The sequence below is a fragment of the Mus caroli genome, unplaced genomic scaffold (genome assembly GCF_978045245.1).
Source record: "Mus caroli unplaced genomic scaffold, Mus_caroli_1 scaffold_13, whole genome shotgun sequence".
In the NCBI taxonomy this organism is placed as follows: domain Eukaryota; kingdom Metazoa; phylum Chordata; class Mammalia; order Rodentia; family Muridae; genus Mus; species Mus caroli.
In genome coordinates this window covers 92640334-92662476 of record NW_028227268.1, presented here as the reverse complement: position 1 = coordinate 92662476, position 22143 = coordinate 92640334, and the positions used below count along the sequence as shown (strand labels likewise).

The following is a 22143-nucleotide window of genomic DNA, read 5'->3' as shown; positions in this document are numbered from 1 at the left end:
ATCCATGCATGCATTTTCCCAGCATGTGAACAGTCCTAGACAGTCCCCAATTCCACAAAACTGAATTAATTAATGAGCTAATGAACAGTTGAGATAGAGTAGGTGTTATAAAATTTACTTTTCCCCAGTTTTTAGAATTTCTTTTTTTTTAAATAGAAGAACTAATTCAAGTTTAAATAGCTTACATTGTTTCTAGTTATAGTCAGCATCAGGAAATGAAATGTGTTTGACCTCAGCTGGGTTCCCAGAACCTCATCATTAAGGGAAATTAATGCAGATGAAAATGACCCCTGTAGGCTCTTTGGTGTAGCTGATATTACATGAATACTGTGGATCACGTGGTTGATTGGTATTGTTCATGTTAGTTATATTTTCTCTTTTTAGACTGTGGCAGACAAAGCTGTTCCATTTGTGGTTTGGGGATTTGGCTTAGTGGCAAGGCACTAGTATAGCATGCTTGAGGAACTGGGTTCCATCTTCAGTGGCATAGCTGCACTTGTATATAGATCCAGACACCCATCCACAAAAGGAATACTAGCAATTTCATATCTCATGTTTTATATCTACAACCAAACAGTGATACATGGAGTACGGAGTTTTTCATGGGAATGGAACAAGATGCTAGATGGTTCCTAATTATTCTGAAGACTTGGATCCACCACAGAAAGCCTAGAAATTATGATGATCCTAAACAACAGATCTTAGGTCATCCCCTCAAACTGCAAATATGAAAATAATTGATCAATTATCCTAGATAGGATCTCCATATATGTACCATGGCATGTATACTCACAGACATACACAAAATAAGTAAATGTAAATATTTTTTTAAATACCAGCCTGAGCTACAGGTAAAAACAAAACAAAACAAAAAAACCCTATCAAACACACCAAACACATAACACACACACACCACCACTACCACCACCATCACCACTACCACCACAGTAGATCCACACAATAGAATACTATTCAAGAACACAACAACCAAATACAATATGCTAAGCAAAAGAAGCCAAATTTACACATAATGTATAATTACATTCTGGAAAGGCAAAGCTGCAAAGGCTGAAAATAGACTGTTGCTAAGGCCTGGAAGGGAAAAGAGTGCTAACAAGAGGTTCAAGGGAATTTTCTGGGGTCATGGAGCTATTCTCTGAACTGTGCTGGTGATTCTATGACCTCACACATACCAAAAGAAACTGAATGTAAAAAAAAGGAAAAATATGCCTTGGTGGAAAACAATTAGGAAAATTTTTGATTGGGAAGTCACCAAGAACAGATCAAAACACCTCTGAGAAGGTGAAAATATGGAGCTTGTACACGGAAGCAGACCCTAAGTAGGATCCTGTGAAAGCTCAGAAAGGTGTTTTATACATCCTAATGGCAGTAGACTGTACAATCAAATAAATGGAGCAAAAAGAGCAGTAAGGGAATGAAGGCAGTGTTATGTCACCAGTGGAATTTTCTGAGACTATAAAAATATTTTTAAAATACACGTAGAGTGTGGAGGAATGATGTGTGTGAAGAATTGATGAGAAGAAGAGCCAGAAGGCAATCTATTATCCATGAAGGGAAAGATGCCAGCCGGTGGATATACAAGGAAACAGCAGAAAGTCATGCTGTTGTTCCACAGCACAAGCCAGGTGCCTCAGAATACAGTAAGTGCTTACCAAGTACACAGCCAGACAGCTCCAGGCTGTGTTGAACATATTCCTCTGAGCTGCTCAACCTCAACAACCCTGTGTATGAACACTGTGGAAGGAAAGGCCAAGAGCAGCTGAAATTAAAAAAAAAAAAACTTGGAGGGCTGGGGTTTGGTCAGGGACAGAGCACAGTCCTAACATGCGCAGGACCCCAGGTTCTTTTCATCATGAAAAGACTTTAAAAATGACATGATCTCTTTCTTATGTAAGTCAGAGTCTACAAACCAAGGGAGTTTACATAAAGATAGCTCTTCAGACTAAGAGAACTCCGTGCCTAGAATCCAGGGAATCCACTGTTACATAGTAAAACACGCAGCCAGTAGCTGGGAGGCAGGTTTGTGGGAGGCTTGCAAAGAGTTTCCACTTCAGGTCGAGTCACATTCCAGGACAGGTATGGAGTCTAGCAGTAAAGCATTTGGCTATCATGAACAAGGCCCTGGGTTTAGGCCCTAGTGATGGCTTTTTATCAGGGTGGTTCAGTTGGTATGGATGAGAAATGATATGCTTACTTGTCAAGTCTGTCTCACTAGCTTGCAAATCAGTAACATACAAGAAGCTTTGGATGATGGATGGCAAACCCTAATCTCCTATACCCTATCATGACCTGGAGTTGGAGCTGTCCAGATGACCTGGCAGCTCAGGCTGTTCCCTCCACCCTTAATATGTACTACCCTAGAAAGGGAAACCATGTCACTTCTTGCCCTTAAAACGAGCAACATCTTTTCAGTATTTATGAACAACAAAGACAAATGAAGGCTTATCAGGCAAACAGGGGCTGAGAATATGTCTCAGTCAGTAAAATGTTTGCTAGACAAGCAAGAAGACCAGAGTTTGGATCCTCAACACCCATGTAAAAGCATGTATCCTATTCATACCTGCAAACCCAGCTCCAAGAAGAACAGAGACAAAAGGGTCACTAGAGCTTGCAAGCCCTGGGTTTGGGGGAAAAAATTGCCTCAAAGGACAGATGATGACAAAGAAGAAAACAAATATTTTCTTTGGTCCTCCATGTGTGCACAAACACACATGTGCAATACATTCACACATATAAATAAACAAATCCTTTAAAAAAAAAAAAGACAGGGGCTGGAGAGGTGACTCAGCCATTAAAGGCTAGGCTTACAATCAAAAAAATAACAGCGAAGTTAATAGAGGAAGACACCTGACATCAACTTCTCCACACAAACAAAATGAGACACATATGAAAATGCCATCAGGAAACATGTTATGTCTGCACCGGAGCTGATCCTGTGCTACGGTGCCCAGAACTGATCCTGTGCCACAGCTCTCCATACCTAAATACCTCCAGGAGAGAGCTGGTCTCCCAGGAGTGCTCACACACCTGTGAGCACAGGTAAGACCACCACTTCTTCTCAAATTCCTGCCCCAAGAGGTACCTTCCCAGAGCCATCAGGACACAGGAATGGAGGAACAGCCAGGGACAGAATCTTTCCTGTTTCCATCTGCACCCCAGAGCTGACCCTGTGCTACAGACATCCATACCCAAATTCCTCCCAGAGAGATTTGGTCTCCCAAGAGTACTGACACACAGGCTTGCATGAGGGACAAGCCACAGTCAGAGACAGCAAGACCAGCTAACATCAGAGATAACCAGATGGCAAGAGGCAAGCACAAGAACCTTACCAACAGAAACCAAGGCTACTTGGCATCATCTGAACCCAGTTCTCCAACAACAACGAACCCTGGATACCCCAACACACCAGAAAAACAAATATCTGATTTAAAAATCACATCTCATGATGCTGACAGAGGACTTTAAGAAGGACATAAATAACTCCCTTAAAGAAATACAGGAGAACACAGGTAAACAGGTAGAAACCTTTAAAGAGGAAACACAAAAATCCCTTAAAGAATTAGAGGAAAACACAACCAAACAGGTGGAACAATTGAACAAAACCATCCAAGATCTAAAAATGGAAATAAAACCATCCCTGCATCCCTGCCTGGGATAAAGCCTACTTGATCATGGTCAGTGATCATTATGATGTGTTCTTGGATTCAGTTGGCAAAAATTTTATTGAGTATTTTTGCATCAATTTCATAAGGGAGAATGGTCTGAAGTTCTCTTTCTTTGTTGGGTCTTTATGTGGTTTAGGTATAAGCATAGCTGTGGCTTCATAGAAAGAATTGGGTAGAGTTCCTTCTGTTTCTATGTTTTGGAATAGTTTGAAGACTATTGGTATTAGGTCTTCTTTAAAGGTCTGATAGAATTTTCCACTAAACCCATCTGGTCCTGAGGGGTTTGTTTGTTTGTTTGTTTGTTTGTTTGTTTGTTTGTTTTGGAGACCGTTAGCGACTGCTTCTATTTCTTTAGGGGTTATGGGACTGTTTAAATTGTTTATCTGATCCTGTTTTAACTTTGGTACCTGGTATGTGTCTAGAAAATTGTCCATCTCGTTCAGATTTTCCAATTTAGTTGAGTATAAACTTTTGTAGTAGGATCTGATGATTTTTTTGGATTTCCACAGTTTCCATTGTTATTCCTCCCTTTTCACTTGTGACTTTATTTATTTTTTTAAATTTATTATTTATTTTGGTTTTTTGAGACAGTGTTTCTATGTATAGCCCTGGCTAACCTGGGACTCGCTTTGTAGACCAGACTGTCCTCGAACTCAGAAATCTGCCTGCCTCTGCCTCCCAAGTGCTGGGATTAAAGGCGTGCGCCACCACACCCAGCTCTGACTTTATTAATTTGGATACTGTCTCTGTGTCCTCTGGTTAATCTGGCTAAGGGTTTATTTATTTGTTGATTTTCTCTTTATTTCTTCCTTGACCAAGTAGAATTGAGTAGAGTGTGTTCAGCTTCCATGTGTATGCATGTCTTCCATTTTTGTTGGAATTTAAGACCAGCCTTAGTCCGTGGTGATCTGATAGGGTGCATGGGATTACTTCAATCTTCTAGTATCTGTTAGGACCTGTTTTGTGACCAATTATATGGTCAATTTTGGAGAAGATGCCATGAGGTACTAAGAAGAACTTATATTCTTTTGCTTTAGAATGATATGTTCTATAAATATATGTTAGATCCATTTGGTTCATAACTTCTGTTAGTTTCATTGTGCCTCTCTTTAGTTTATGTTTCCATGATCTGTCCATTGCTGATAGTGGGGTGTTAAAGTCTCTCACTATTATTGTGTGAGGTGCGATGTGTGCTTTGAGCTTTAATAAAGTTTCTTTTATAAATGTGGGTGCCATGGCATTTGGAGTGTAGATGCTCAGAATTAAGAGTTCATCCTGGTAGATTTTTTCCTTTGACCAGTCTGAAGTGTCCTTAAAGGAGAAACTGTTAAAAGTAACTTTCCAGTAGAGAAACTATCAAATACTATTTCCTGAGATCAAGGTCACCATGAACTGTGATGAGTTTCCATGACACCTCTCACACACAATGGAAGTGGGACATTACCTCTGCAGTCTTTTTTCCTCAAATCCAAAACCTAGTCTTCTCATGTCAAAACTGTCAGGTAAGTGCTGGCAAGGTGGTTCACAGGAAAAGACTTCTTTAAGACTGATTATTGAGTTCAATCCCCAGGACCCACAAGGTAGAAAGCAAGAAACTAATTCTCTGTGCTGAAGAAATGATATAGTGGTAAAGTGTACAAATGTACTATTTGTCTAATAAACCTGAGTTCGGATTCTAGCAGCCAAGTCCACTATCTCACAAATGCCTATAACACCAGTGCTAGGTAGTCCATTGACCTCTTTGGCCTCTGTTATCCATGCTCACATGCACACACTCATATACATACATGCATATACATCCTCTAAAATAAAGATACACATTTTAATTATTTAAAGATTAGAGTAAATCTTTTTTAAAATGGAAGTAACTTCCCTAAGTCCCCTACATGAATATCATGGAGTGAACAGAACCAAATACTTTCATCTGGGCTTTACCTCCATCCTCATATTTTATATACTGTATTTCAGTGACTTATTGTGGCATGTATTAGTCATGGTTCCAGATGTACTCAAGTTGACAACCAAAAGTAGCCATCACAAGTTCACCCTTGACACACAATCATATCATCTTATGTCATAATTAACTTACAAATGAAAAAATAGCCAGGTCATAATTATGTCTAAATATGATATAACTATCCCATGTACAATTGCAAATGCATTATATATTTACTAAGGTCATAATTATACCTAATATGCTATAATTATTGCTCATACAACTACAAATGTATTATACATTTTAGAATAGGTGGCAAAATACTTTCAGGGACATTCTTTTAACATCTCTGTGGTGATTTGAAAAGGGTTCACTCCGATAGATTCATGTGTTTCAATGTTTGGCTAATAGGGAGTGGGACTATTAAGGGATGTGGCCTTATTAGAGGAAGTGTGTCACTGTAGAGGTGGAGCTTTGTTGTCTAAAATGTTCAAATTATGCCCAATGTGAAACACATCCAGTCTTCTCCTGGCTGTTTTTGGATCAGATGTAGACTTTCACCTTCTCCAGCACCGTGTCTGCCCGCCCTGCTTCCTGCTGCCATGCTTGCTGCTGCCATGCTTACTGCCATGATGATTATGACCTAAACCTCTGAAACTGTAAGCCAGGCCCAATTAAATGTTTTCCTGATTAAGAGTGGTCTTGAAGAGACTTGATGTGACAGGGTGAGGAGGATACCTGGGGCAAGGTTGGGGGAAAAGAAGAGGAGGGGGAGGGAGGAAGACCTGTGGGAGAAGGGTACTGGGTAGAGTGGCAGCGATTAAGATGCAAAGTGAATAAAAAATAAATAAAAAAGAATTGCCTTGGTTATGTTGTCCCCTCACAGCAATAAATCTTAACTAAGACATTCTCAACCTTAAATATGATAATCTTTGATATTCTCTTAATTAATGATATATCACATGATAAAGAAGTTGAGGAAAGAAAACACAAAGATCTGTACAAATGCAATCTTAACAACATATGATAGAAACACTCATGACAATTAAATCCATGTTTCTGCAAATGGTCACGTGGCCTCAGCTGGTATTTATAACTACCTTTCTCTACTACCCTTTCTGTATTTCCCTAGAACTCAGCAAATACCTCAGCAGATCTTGGCTCTTTTCTGGGAAGAATGACCCATACCATCATGTCTGAGGGGGTCTACCCTTTGTTATCCTATCTACTTGATTACTAAACTCCTCCTCAGTAGAAGTCACTTTTTGATAAACAATTACATTGTTCACAAGTCTCTTCACATCCACCACCTGGTTGGTGAGATCTACCCATATACTTCTTTGCTAGATGCCTTTCTCACCAATATTCCAATCATGTTCTTTCCAAGTCCTAACCAGTCAGCCAGTCAATCCACTACAGTCTATTAATCAGAAAAAAATGCATATCTAGCCATTTCTTATTCCAAACAAAATGTATGATGTGTACTGCCTGATGTTCTGCCAACTGGAAAGATTTCCCTTGATCAGTGTCTTTCAGGGTTGCCTCAGAATGGGATTGTAATGTTGCAGCTGTCCAGTTCTAGGTGGTGTCTGCATAACATGCAGACCTATCACAAATTAGACCCTTGTCTTCTCTTCCTCAGTCAACAAAACATAGGGCAAACCCATGAGGCTAGAGGTGCATGTTTGATAACAGTCAGCATTGTAATAAGAATAGAAATCCTAGGCATTTCGGCAGCTTCTCCACATAACTTGCTTATGCCTTCAGGAACTGCTCAGGTCTGATATATACTACTTCCATTTGATAACAGTCTGTTCCTTGCATGTCCTACTTAATAACTTGATCACTCAGATAACATTAACTCATGATGGACAGCTCAGGCTGCATGGGAACTTGGTGGCCCATTATAAACATTCAGTTTCCATTAATAACCAACAGCAGGTCAAGAGCTGTTTTTCAAAGAGAGAGAATAGTTGTCTGCAGATAGTGCACATGGAGCTTTGCTCAAAAATCCCAAAGGTCTCTTCTGTGATTCACTTATAGGGGCCTGCCAAAAGCTTCAAATAACATCCCTATATGCCACTGACACCTAAGTATCATTGAGCCTGCTTGATCATATGCTCCAAGTAGTAGAGCTGCCTGCACAGCAGCTTGGACCTGATGAAGAACCTTCTCTTGTTCCAGGCTCCATACAAAGCTAAAAGCTTTCTGAGTCACGTGATAAATGGGCCAGAGGAACATACCTAAGAGAGGAATGTGCTGCTTCCAGAATCCAAACATTGTGCTTCTTTCTTGGTTCTGGGAGAGACCAGGTGCAATAATTTATCTTTAGAAGAAATATCTCCGCATGCCCCACACCAATGGACTCCTAAGAAACTCATTGAGGTAGAAGGTCCTTGAATTTTGCTTGTATTTATTTCCAATTTTCTGACACCCATGTGCATTACCAATGAGTCCAAAGTTGATTATGCTTACTTGATCCAATCAGCATAATGTCATCAATATAATGCACAAGGTTATATTTTGTGGAAAAGATTGATGATCAAGATACCTTCTAATTAAGTTATAACACAGGGCTGAAGAGATAATATATCCTTGAGATAAAATTGTAAAGGTGTACTGCTGGCCTTGCCAACAGAAAGCAAATTACTTCTGGTGGTCCTTGTGGACAAGTTCCAAGAAAAAAGTATTTGCTAGATCAATAGCTATATACCATGTACCAGATGTGTTAATTTACTTAAATAAGGACAACACATCTGGCATAGCAGCTACAATTCTAGACACTACTTGACTGATTTTTTCAATAGTTAACTGCCATTCTCCACAATCCATCTGTCTTCTGCACTGGCCAGATAGGAAAGCTAAAGATAGATGTGAAAATTCACACCCCTGGATCTTTCAAGTCCTTCCGTGATGGTGGCACTAATTTCTACAGTTCCTCCTGTGATGTGATACTATTTTTGACTCACTCTTTTCTTTTACAGAAGCAACTCTAAAGGCTTCCATTTAGCCTTCCCAACTATAGTAGCCTTTACCCCATAAGTCAGGGATTCAATGTGAGAATTCTGCCAACTTCTAAGTATTTCTATCCCAATTAGACATTCTGGAACTGGGAAAAAGACCACAGGATGAGTTCCAGGACCCACTGAACCTACTGTGAGTCAGACTTTAGCCAAAACTTCATTAATCACCTGGCCCCCATAACCCTCTACTTTAACTGAAGGGCCACATGTTTTTTGAGACCTCCCAGAAACAGTGTCAATTCAGAACAAGTACATAAGAGACTCCAGAAAGTCTGATTGTTTCCTTTCCCCCAGTATACAGTTACTCCACAGGTTCTTTTGAGAAAGGACTGGAGAAAGCCTAACAATAAAATTTTCAGTGTTTTATGAAGGTCCTTCCTCAGAGAAACCTGGCTGTCTCTTTATTCAAAGGGCCCTCAGTCTGCAAACTGGCTTACTCTGGAAATTGACTACCTTTTGCCACAATCCGAAGTAACCCTTTTCTTTCTTCTTTGAGAATTTTTCCACATATAGAGATAAACAAAAATTCAGTAGGTTTCTTCTCTCTTTCATGTCTGGAAACACCATAATTGATTAGCCAGTACCAAAGGTCCATCCATATAAGTCATACTCCCATAAAATTCACTTTGCTTGTACTATTACAGAGTAGGTCATTACAGACATTGCTTTGTATAGGCTTCCCATTACAGTAACCAAGATAACCTTGCCTTTGATAATTCAGTGCTGCCACTTGGTCCCTACTGCCTTGGGGCCTAATTAAACCCATTGCATTTAATTCATCCAACTGAGCAGCAGCATTTCCAATCCTAAACAAAGAGGGTGACACATGTTGTTTCCGCCTTACTGTTATGTCTCTAGGTTAGAAACAGTGTGCTACTAGCATTGCAATTCTCTGAGCCTAAAAATCCCCCTTCATTAACACTAAGTCAAAGGCTACCAGGCATGTCTAACTCCTTTTCAGTAGAACATTTTTTTAACAAATGCTTTAGCCAATCATTCAAACTAACTTCTGTTAATTTTTAAAAACTGTGTGAACAGTCATATTCAACCTAAACCTCCACTCTAAGGAACTATATCAATAAACTCAGCTTGATCCAGATTTATGTTCACTCTACCATTATCCTTTACCCTTAAAACCCATTTCCACACATTACCAGATTCTGCTTGAATGAATTAGCAAACTCATTAAGCTCTTTAGTAATATAGCATACCTCTTCATGAACTATACTCGCTACCTCTCCTCTAAGAGCCTGCTCTACTTAAGTCTAGTTATAGGTCTAGAGGCAACGATTGGTGGGCCTTGAAGAATACCAGTATTGCCTCTCCTGGCATTTCCTCCAAAGAAAGTCACTGCTGATTTAGCAGACAATGAAGGATTAATTTCCTCACTCAAAGGAAGGGTATAGGTTGTGAAATCATCTTCTGCTGAGGATGGAGACACTACTTTCTCAAGTGAGATAAACCCTTGAGAATTCAAGGGTTCAAAGTTCTCAACTTAATGGGGTCCTCCCACACATCCTCATCCAAAGCTACAGGATCCCATTCTTTACTAATCAAGGCCCTTACTTAAACACCAATACTCCTTCAAAGCTGGGACTTGTAATTCAGTTAACCTTATAATAAGGACCTCGGTTTGATTTTGTGAAACTTGAGCTCTGTAGCTGCTGGAGAGAAAAATTTCTCCAGGTCACATTTAGAAACCTTTAGACTGTTTGTGTGCATCTGGAGCTGGTCAGTTTTATCACTGAGTGCATTGTTGTCCTTCACCATACTCGGAGATACTAGGAGCTGGTCAGTTTTATCACAGAGCTCATTCCTTTCCTTTATCAATCCAGAGATCTAGGAGCAACAGCCAGCATTGTCATTTTCCTTATTTTTCCATAGATTGTCAAAAGTTTTATATACAGAGTCACCAAATCCTTTACATCTTACAATTTGTGAATCAAGATAACCAAATGCATTTACCTCAAGTTCGTAAAATAGGTCATACCATGGATTTTCATCTTTCTTCCAGGAGGAGCTTTAGTAATTGTAGGGGCTGGCAAATTGGAAAGCCTATTCCAGATACTTAAAAAATTCATCCTTGGGCTGGAGAGATTGCTCAGTGGTTAAGAGCACTGACTGCTCTTCCAGAAGTCCTGAGTTCAATTCCCAGCAACCACATGGTGGCTCACAACCATCTGTAATGGGTCCCGATGCCCTCTTCTGGTGTCTGAAGAGAGCAATTGTGTACTTATATACATAAAATAAATAAATGGGGTAGAGGTGAGCAGAGCCGAATCGAGAGAAAAAAAAATTCATCCTTATACTTCTATTGCCCTACAACCAATTCTAATACCAAAATCTGTATTAATCGGGATTCTCTAGAGTAACAGAACTTACAGAATAAGTCTATGTATATAGAAAGCAAATTTATTAGAATGACTTACAGGCTGTGGTCCAACAAGTCCAACAATGACTGTCTATGACTGAAAAGTCCAAGAATACAGTAGTTGCTCAGACCACAAGACTAGATGTCTCAGCTGGTCTTCAGTATACACCAGAATCACAAAGATCACAAAGAATCACCCTAATGCCAGTGAAGGAATGGACTTGCTAGCAGCCATTCGAAGGCAAGCAAGCAAAGACAGCAAGCTTCCTTCTTCCATGCCCTCCCTGAGAAGGCAAGGCCCAGATTAGAGGTGGGTGGGGGTTTCTACTCCAAAAAAGTTGAATTAAAGATGTGTCTGATCATCTCAAAGATCAGGATTAGAAGTGAATCTTCCCACTTCATATTAAGCAAAACCCCCCTCAGGTATGCTCTCCATTTTTAGGTTTTAGTTAATTCCAAACATGGTCAGGTTACCAGAGTATCAAAGGTACTAACCAGGCTTAGTACCACTTATCGTATGGCCATGACTCCTAGTATCCTTTCTAAAAGTGCAAACTCACCAGTAACTTTTCAAATGTTCTGCTTACTCATGCAGTCTTTCCTAAACCTGACCTCACACTTGTCTGCTGTGATCTTCCTACCTCTCTTTTCACAGCAACTCTCTGAAACAAAGGCTCATTATAAACACAAACACCTTCATCCATCTTTAATCTTACCCTGTATACATTGCCACAAAATGTAAAATATCAACAGAATATCAAAATAAAAGGATAATATTCTTCCTCCCCCTTTAGACAAGGATCCATTTTTTTTTAAAAAAAAGATTTATTTATTATATGTAAGTACACTGTAGCTGTCTTCAGACACTCCAGAAGAGGGAGTCAGATCTCATTACAGATGGTTGTGAGCCACCATGTGGTTGCTGGGATTTGAACTCTGGACCTTCGGAAGAGCAGTCGGGTGCTCTTACCCACTGAGCCATCTCACCAGCCCAAGGATCCATTTTTTTAAAAATCCAGTTTTCCCACTTAGAAATAAATTTCCAATACAAACTCACATTTTAAATCTACTAATGGTTATCACTAAAGCTTATTGATAAAGGAAGTTAAGAAAAGTGTCCCATAGTATCCCCCACCCCAGGCACACACACAGCACATCTGAGATGGGATGGGGGATGGAGATAAAAGAAATTCTCATGCAGACCAAACAATGGAATAAAATTATATGGAGAATGTAGAATGGAAATCCGACTCAAACAGGAAGTAATATCCTCGTTAAAGGGCACATGCCTTTAATCCCAGCACTCGGGAGGCAGAGGCAGGCAGATTTCTGAGTTCGAGGCCAGCCTGGTCTACAAAGTGAATTCCAGGACAGCCAGGGCTATAGAGAGAAACCGAGTCTCCAAACCCCGCCCCACCCCAAAAAAAGAGAAAAAAAAAATAAAGAGAAAAAGAAAAAGAAAGAGAAAGAGAAAAAGGAAAAGGAAAAGGAAAAGGAAAAGGAAAAGGAAAAGGAAAAGGAAAAGGAAAAGGAAAAGGAAAAGGAAAAGGAAAAGGAAAAGGAAAAGAAAGAAAGGCATTACTTTTATGTTGAAGACCGGAACCTGCATTATAGGCTTATAAGGGCTAGCTCGCCCTTGATCTGGTGCAGAGCATCCATTCCAGGGCTTGGTGACTATTAAGCAAGCACTCTACTGAGCTACATTTCCAGTCTCAAAAAGTTTTCTTCTTTTAAATGGATGATATACTTAAATAGTTACAGTATTTATACTCCATTAGATAATTTTCTCAAGTGTATAGGCCAGGCTGGTCATGAACTCAAATATCCACCTTCTTCTGTATAAGGACTGCATGCACTACTATGTCAAGTTGCATTAGAAAAATTTAAAAGGATATTTTAACGTTTTAATTTATAAATATAAAGATTTAAAGTAAGTCAGATATTATATTCTATGCATCTATTTAAGCTTATAATCAAACAAAAATTTTAAAACTTCACTTAAATGGCCTGGGAGTGTACTTCAGCAATCTAGTACGCAAATGTAAGACTGTGTGTAAATATATAAGGTTCAATCTCCAATACCCAGGAAGGAAAAATTGCTAGTTGGAGAGGGGCTACAACCTCTGACAAAGTAAATCGCCCAGTATCATTCAGGTACCCTTGCTTTTCTGCCGCACTTAGGCGTCCCCCACCCCCATCCTATAGGCTTGCAGCGTCCTCTTTGGGAACCCAGGGTGACCTCCCTCCGCCCCGCGTTAGCCCGTCCTCCCCGCCCCGAACTGCTGTGTCATGGCTGAGCGGAAGTCTCTGCCTCAATGAGAAGAACCGTCCGTAAAATGGATGGCATAAGCTTCCTCCTCTCCCTCCCACGGCCTCGTCTTGGCATCCCAGGTCAGACCGTACCTTGCACTGTCCCGAACACTTCGTAGTCCACAGACTTGAGCTGCTCGGTCATGGCGGCCAGCCTTCTCGCGAGCAGCATTAGCCGGGTGTGTGGCGCGGAGACTGCGACAGCCGCCAGGGGAAGAAGACTTACGGGCTCTGGGACGGACGCCCAGAGGCCAAGACAAGAGCGCGCTGGGTCCTGCGTAAGAAGATGGCAAATGACCGTTGTACGCAGTGAGGGCGACGGGACACCCGGCGCTCGGGCTCCCAAGCTGGGTGCTCCCTCTCTGCGTTCCCCAGGACCCGGTTCTCTAAAGAAAACGGAGGTCGGGCATGTGAGGGGATTAAACCAACTAATATCTACCCACCGACATTTATTTGACACAAAAAAAGGTTGTTGTTGTTGTTTTTTTTTTTTTCTATAAGGATGAAAATAAGAGGGTGACTTGTTGGGAGGACAGAGGGGTAGAGTCTAAGTGAGAAGAGATGAGAAGGATAATAGGGGGAAAAATTACCAAAATTCATTATATGCAAGGATAAAATGTCAAAGAATGTTTAAGTTTTAGGTGGTTTTATATAGGTACACTGTAAAGAATACATAGTATACCCATGGGTACACTGTAAGGAGATTAATTCAAGCTAATTAACTTTCATCTCTGATTTCATTTAAGATTTCCGTTGAATATATATCATTCTTAACTATATTCACCATTGTGCAAATATGATAATCTCCACTTCATATGAAGAAAATGTGTGCCCTTGAAACAATATCCCCATTTCCAACATCCTGAGGTGGGCATTTGAAATGAAGGACCTGCTTAGCTTAGTGGCACAACGGGTATTTGGTCAGTGTGCTGGCTAGTCTTTGACACAAGCTAGAGTAATCTTAGAGGAGAGAACCTCAACTGAGAAAGTGCCTCCATAAGATCTAGCCATAAGGCATTTTCTTAATTAGTGATTGATTGGGGGGGGGGGGGGGCAGTGGAACCCAGTCAGTTGTGGGTGATGCCATCCCAGTGATCCTGGGTTCTATAAGAAAGCAGGCTGAGTAAGCCATGTGGAACACGTCAGTAACCAGTCCCCACCCCCACCCCACCCCCATGCCTTTACATCATCTCTAGGTTCCTGCCTTGTTTGAGTCCCTATCCTGATATGTACAGTGCTGTGGAAGTATAAGTCAAATAAACCTTTTCCTCCCCCAAGTTGCTTTTTGGTCATTGTGTTTCATGACAGCAATAAAAACCTTAACTAAGACAGTCAATGAATTAATTCTGAAATGTTCTGACAGTGCCAAATCTGTGGTGATTCTGAGATAAAGTTAGGCTTGATCTTTTCATTCAGGCTGATGAATCAGAAAGGTTGTGTCTTGTGGTGATTTGGCTAGCTTTGTTGCCCATACAGATTGTGTTTGAATACTTGGGCCCATGGGAAGTGGCACTATGAGGAGGTATGGCCTTAATGGAGAAAGTGTGTCCCTGTAGAGGCAGGGCTTTGAGGTCTCCTATGTTCAAGTTACGCCCAGTATGGAATCCTATCACCTCTTAGTTACCTTCAGACAAAGATGTAGAATTCTCAGTTCCTCTGGCACCATGTGAGCCTGCATGTTGCCATGCTTCTGGCCATGATAATGGACTAAATCTCTGAAATTATAAACTAGCACCAATTAAATGTTTGCTTCCATAAGAGTTGCCTTGGTCATGACGTCTCTTCACAGCAAAAGAAATCCTAAGAAATATCTCAATCTCTATTATAACTAGATGTGCTACCTCAATCTCTATTATAACTAGATGTGATACCTCAATCTCTATTATAACTAGATGTGATACCTCATTCTCTATTATAACTAGATGTCATGCTGTGTAAGATGAGAATTTTTAACCATTTTATCTAATGCCAATGGAAACAGACTTACAGTCATTCTGTCTGTTGTTATACAGTTTTGTTTTCATGGTCTTGATTATTGAGATATTTCAGTTGTCTGGGACAGTTAAAACAGGATATATCTGAAGAACTGTATTTCCTAGTGAGCTATTTGAAGTCTTCTAGTAACCTATCACTTCAGATAATCAGGATAGAATTTTCAATAATCTGCCTTCTAAATTTCAAAAATATATATATTGGTTTTTTCGAGACAGGGTTTCTCTGTGTAGCCCTGGCTTTCCTGGAACTCACTCTGTAGACCAGGCTGGCCTTGAACTCAGAAATTCGACTGCCTCTGCCTCCCAAATGCTGGGATTAAAGGCATACACCGCCATGCCCAGCTTCAAATACTTTTTACTTTAAAACTTGGGCAGAGTGTGGTTAAATCATTTTTTTTAATAAGATATGTTCTAGAAGGGCTAGCCTGAATAAATTTACCTAATGAAGGTCTTGATATTGCAGAGACTTCTCTTCTCATCTCCCAAGTCACTTCATGAAGACTATTGCTTTAAATTCTGTCCATTACATTCAGAACCAAATCTAAGGTGTCCAGCCTCCACTAACCTGTAATTGTGTCCTTCCCCAAATCCTGAAGATGTTCATAGTACAACATAATAAAATCTCTGAAACCTATGTTGCCTGGAATGCCCACCCAGCTCCACCCACCACCCCACCCCACCCCCTTCGTGTACTCCCTGTGGTGCTCTGGAATGCCTCCAAATGCTTCCAGATCTTCTCTGTGGTGCTCAGTGGTTAGATTTTGTCCTAGTTATTCACTGCATTTTCCCCATTAGTTGTAGATCTTAAAAATCAATGACTGGAAGGAGACATTTTCCTTTTCTTAATCAACCTTTAGCTTCTGTCCACATTTACCCAGGAGTGTCTCTGCCAGCTATTATGTACTTCTATTTTAACTTTAGAAGTGCTATAGCAACAACTGACATTTGCTTAGCTAAAAAATGGACTGTCTGTCAACAGCTGAACATTGGTGAATAGAAATTTTTATGTACAATTTCAGCATGGATTGCTAATAAAATGTGATTCTAAGACTAGAATTTTAAGCAAATGTTTCTAATATTAAGAAATTTTAGCTGGGCAGTGGTGGTGCATGCCTTTAATTCCAGCACTTGGGAGGCAGAGGCAAGTGGATTTCTGAGTTCGAGGCCAGCCTGGCCTACAGAGTGAATTCCAGGACAGCTAGGGCTACACCGAGAAACCCTGTCTCGAAAAACCAAAAAAAAAAAAAAAAAAGAATTAGAAAAAATTTAGAAAATAAAATCAGTCATCCATGATCTTAACACATCTAATGCATTTTCTTTCTGTCTCTCATATGTGTGTGTACACATATATGAATATAAAGCATACATGCTTTAAGTATGAGCTGAATTTTTGTTCTGTTTTTCATATAATAGTCTTTCTAATAAATAATTTTATGATATTAACTGTATATAACCATGAATTAACCTACAATGCATCTGTTATTGCACATTTGGGCTGCTTCTCATTTTCACTATCATAAAAAATATTATGAAAGAAATATGTACGTAGCTTCCTTTCTTTCTCTTTAGCATAGTCAGAAGCTTAGGTCTCACAGTGTAACCACCTAACCTTAGACCCTCAATCCTCCTGCCTCAGCCTGCCTAGTGTGGGATTATGGATATGTACTACTATATTCAGTCTAAAGAATTGTTCTTTTCTCTTTTTTGTTTTGTTTTATTTTGTTTTATGTTTGTTTGTTTTTGAGACAGGGTCCCTGGCTAGCTTAGAACTTGCTATGTAGATCAAGGTGGCCTGGAATTCACAGAGTTCTGTCTGCCTCTGTCTCCAAATGCTGGGATTAAAAGTATGTACCACTATGTCTTCCTGCATGCATTATTCTCTCTTTAAAAGATATATATATATATATATATATATATATATATATATATATATATATGTGAATGTTTTACTTGCATTTATGCCTATGTGAGCATGCCCAGGGCTTGAAGAGGCCAAGAAGAGAGCACTGCATTGTTTGGCATTAGAGTTAAGTGTAGTTGTATGTTGCCATGTGGATCCTGGAGACCAAACCCAGGTCCTCTGTAAGAACAATAAGAGCTCTTAACCACTGAGCCATGTCTCTAGCCCTGCATATATTGTTCTTAATACATATTCTCGAGTTATATGTAATATATACATGCTCTACCTAGTTAAACAGACTACTGCCAATCCTGTTTATGACTGACTCATTATACAAACAAATACATCCAGGATCTTCATATATGGAGAGGATTAAATTATATGAAAAGTTTGAATTTCATGATCTGAGCAACAGCTTTGGAATCAATAGGGAATAAATAGACTCTGTGTTAGTACATACTGAAATTAGTATTTAGTTGAATCATTCCCTTGACACAAACTTTTAAAGGAATCTGTGGGTCAGGAGTGGTGGCACACCCCTGTAATCCTAGCACTTCGGAGACCAATGGTTCTCATAGGTTCTTGTATTTCAACACCTGGTTGGCACTTGTTTAGTGTGTTTATGGAATCTTCAGAAAGTGGAGTCAAGCTAGAGGCAAGGGGGAAATTGAGGCTTATAGCTCAGTCCTGTTTCTGCCTCTATCAGTGTCCTCTTCCACTGAGGTGTGAATAAACAGCTGACACATACTCTTGACTACAGTTGCTTCTCACCATGCTGTCTTCACCATGATGCACAGTATTCCTTCAAACCATGAGCCAAGACAAACCTTCCCTCACTTAAATTGTCCCTCGTCACATATTTGGTTACAGAAATGAGAAAGGTATCCAATACAATAGATAAAGTTAGTAGAATCTTGATTTGAGGCCAGCCTGGGCTATATAGAAGGAACCTGTCAAAAAGGAAAAGAAAGGGAAACGGACAGGAGGGGAGAAGTTAAGTAGGGAGATGGGTAGAGTGTAAAGGGGACCTTATTTAGGGTATAGGACCACGTTAGGATAATACATAAAAGATGGAAAATCTGCCTGAGGTGTAGGACCATGTTAGGGTAATATACAGAGAAGGGAAATCTGCTGTATTGTGAGTATAACACACAGCCAAGAAGAGAGTCTGTGAAATAAAAGATAGATGACAGCCAGCTAGCTTTCTGAAAGAGGTTTTCTTCTTGTTACAATTTATCAGAAAATTGCCTAAGCATTTTATAAGGAGGCTTTTTTTTTCCCTAGAAGGGAATTCTGTCCCAGGTTTGAGGCAATTTTTATCACAACCCAATTTAATTTTGAAAACCTGAGAGGGCTAAGAGTGAAGTCATTTTACCTCTTCTACCTTAGTGCTGCTTAGACTAGAAAAGGGGAAGGCTTGGTTGATTCTGCCCCTTTTTCTAATACCCTATTACCTGAGAATTAGAAAGAACAAGTACCAGTGTGGCTCTCTGAGGTTGGAAAATGTTTAAAAAGCACCCACATTTAGAAAAGAAATATTACTAAACTTTAAATCACACACTGAACCTGACACATTAATAGTGAGAGAATTCAACACCCCACTCTCACCAATGGACAGGTGATTGAAACAAAAACTAAACAGAAAGATAATGAAACTACCAGATGTTATGAAATAAATGGGCCTAACCTATCTACAGAACATTTTGCTCAAAGATAAAAGAATATACTTTCTTCTTAGAACCTTATGGAACCTTCTCCAAAATTGACCATATACTCTGTCACAAAGCAAATTTCAGCAGATACAGGAAAATTGAAATAATCCCTTGCATCTTACCAGCTCACCATGGATTAAAGCTGGACTTCAACAACAACAGAAACAACAGAAAGCCTACAAACTCATGGGAACTGAACAACTCTCTACTCAGTGACAACTGGGTTGGAGAAGAAATAACAAACATAATAAAAGTCTACTGTTCAATGAAAATAAATGCAGAGCATACCCAAACTTGTGGGACACAATGAAAGCAGTATTAAGAGAAAAAAACGTTCATAGCACTAAGTGCCTTTATAAGGAAATTGGAGAGATCTAATACTAGCAACTTAACGGCACACCTGGGCCATAGAACAAAAAGAAGCAGACATACCCAAGAAGAGTAGATGGCAGGAAATTATCAAACTCAGGGCTGAAATCAGTAAGTTAGGAACAAAGAGAACAATACAAAAAAATCAGCAAAACCAGGAGATGGTTCTTTGAGAAAATCCTTACATAAACAAATGCTTAGCCAAACTAACTAAAAGGCAGAGAGACAATATCCAAGTCAAAAATTTTAGAAATGAAAAGGGGGGCATAACAATATACAAATTCAAAGAATCATTAGATCTTTCTTCAAAAGCCAGTACTCCACAAAATTGGAAAATCTAAATGAAATGGATGATTTTCTGGATAGAATCCATTTACCAAAGCTAAATCAAGAGCAGGCAAACAATCTAAATAGTCCTAGATGTCCTAAGGTAATAAAACTAGTCATTAAAAGTCTCCCAACCAAAAGAAGTTAAGGGTCAGATGGTTTTAGAACAAAATTCTACAAGACTTTCAAAGAAGAGCTAATACCAATACCCTATAAAGTATTCCACAAATTAGAAACAGAAGAAACATTGTCCAACTCATTCTATGAAGCCACCCACAGTTACTCTAATACCTACACTACACAAAGACTCAGCAAAGAAAGAAAATTTCAGACCAATTTCCCTTATGAACATTGGTGCAAAAATAATCAATGAAATATTTGCAAACCAAACCCAAGAACACTTCAAAACATCATCCACCAAATCAAATAGGCTTCATCCTAGGGGTGCAGGGGTGGTTCAATGTAGGAAAATCCATCAACATAATCCATCATATAAACAAATTGAAATTTAAAAAACATCACATGATCATCACATTAGATGCTGGAAAAGTCTTTAACAAAATTTAACACCCCTTCATTGAAAAATGTCTTGGAGAGATCAGGCATGCAAGGTGCACATCTAAACACAGTAAAGTTAATATACAAAAAAAAATCAATAGCCAACATAACAATTAAATAAAATATTTCCATTAAAATCAGGGACAAAATAAAGCTATCTATTCCCTCAGTATCTCTTTAGTATAGTACTGGAAGTGTGAGCCAGAGCAATAAGATAACTAAAGATCAAGGCGGTACAATTGTTAAGAAGAAGTAAAAGTAAAGCTATTCATAGATGATATGATAGTATATATAAGTGACCCCAAAAGTTCTTCCAGAGAATTCCTACAACTAATAAACACCTTCACCAAGGTGGCTGGATACAAAAATTCCTCAAAAAAAAAAAATCAGTAGCCCTCCTTTATACAAATGATAAATGGGCTAAGAGAGAAATCAGGGAAACAACACCCTTCACAATAGCCATAAATAATATAAAATATCTTGGTGAATCTCCAACCAAGCAAGTGAAAGACATGTATGACAAAAACTTCAAGTCTCTGAAGAGAAAAATTGAAGATATCAGAAAACAGAAAGATCTTCCATGGTCATGGATCAATAGAATTGATATAGTAAAATGGCAATTTTCCCAAAAACATCTACAGGTTCAATGAAATTCTCATCAAAATTCCAACACAATTCTTTACAGACCTTAAAAGAACAGTTTTCAACTTCATATGGAAAAGCAACAAATCTAGAATAGCTAAAACAATCCTGCACAATAAAAGAACTTCTGAAGGTATCACCATCCTTGATTATAGGCATAATACACCCCACAGAGAAATAGTAATAAAAACTGCATGATATTGGTATAGAAATAGGATGATGAGTGGAATCGAATCAAAGACTCAGGCATAAACCCACATACCTATGGACACTTGATTTTTGACAAAGAAGTCAAAACCTTACAATGGAAAAAAGAAAGCATCTTCAACAAATAGTGCTTGTTTAACTCTATATTTAGAAAAATGTAAATAGATACATATTTATCACCCTGTACAAAATTCAAGTCCAAGTGGATCAAAGACCTCCACATGAAAGCAGATACACTAAATGCAATAGAAGAGAGAATGAGGAATAGCCTTGAAAAAAATTGGTACAGGAGACAACTTCCTGGACAGAACACCAAAAGCTCAGGCACTAAGCTCAACAGTTAATAAATGGGACATCATGAAAACGAAAAACTTTTGTACAGCAAAGAACACTGTCAATAGGATAAATTAGAGGTATACAGAATAGGAAGAGATTTTCACCAACTCTACATCTGAAAGAGGGCTACTATCTAAAATATATAAAGAACTCAAGAAGCTAGACACCAACAAACCAAATAACCCAATTAAAAAATGGGGTAAAGAAATAGAGGATTCTCAACAGAGGATTCACTAATGGCTGACAGTCACTTAAATGTTCAATATCCTTAGTCATCAGGGAAATGCAAATCAAAATGACTCTGTGATTCCATTTATCAGAATGACTAAGATCAAAAACTCAAGGGACAACACATTGCTGGTGAGGATGTGTAGCAAGGGGAGCACTCCTCTATTGATGAAGGGAGTGAAAATTTGTACAACCACATTGGAAATCAACTTGGTGGTTTCTCAGAAAATTGGAAATATTTCTACCTCAAGACCCAGCTATTCCACTCCTGGGCATATACCCAAAAGATCTTCCATCATCCCACAAGGACACATGCTCCACTACATTCATAGCAGCTTTATTCATAATAGTCAGAAATGGGAAACAACCCAGATGCCCCTCATCAAGAATGGATAAAGAAATTGTGGTTTATTTACGTAATGGAATACTACTTAGCCATTGAAAACAAGAACATCATGAAATTTGCAGACAAATGGATAAGCTAGAAAATATCATCCTGAGTGAACTAATCCAGACCCAAAAGGACACACATGGTATATAACTC

The 22143-nt window shown here is 39.1% G+C and overlaps 1 protein-coding gene across 1 annotated transcript in view; it reads right to left on the bottom strand.

The window, feature by feature from the left end:
* Acyp2 (acylphosphatase 2) overlaps nucleotides 1-13759 on the bottom strand; it is a 147959-nt gene extending 134200 nt beyond the window's left edge. Inside the window, exon 1 of the mRNA XM_021176827.3 lies at nucleotides 13420-13759. Within this exon, the coding sequence (XP_021032486.1) occupies nucleotides 13420-13498 (79 nt within the window). The 5' untranslated portion in view covers nucleotides 13499-13759. The remainder of the gene's footprint in view (nucleotides 1-13419) is intronic.
* Nucleotides 13760-22143: the final 8384 nt, after the last annotated feature.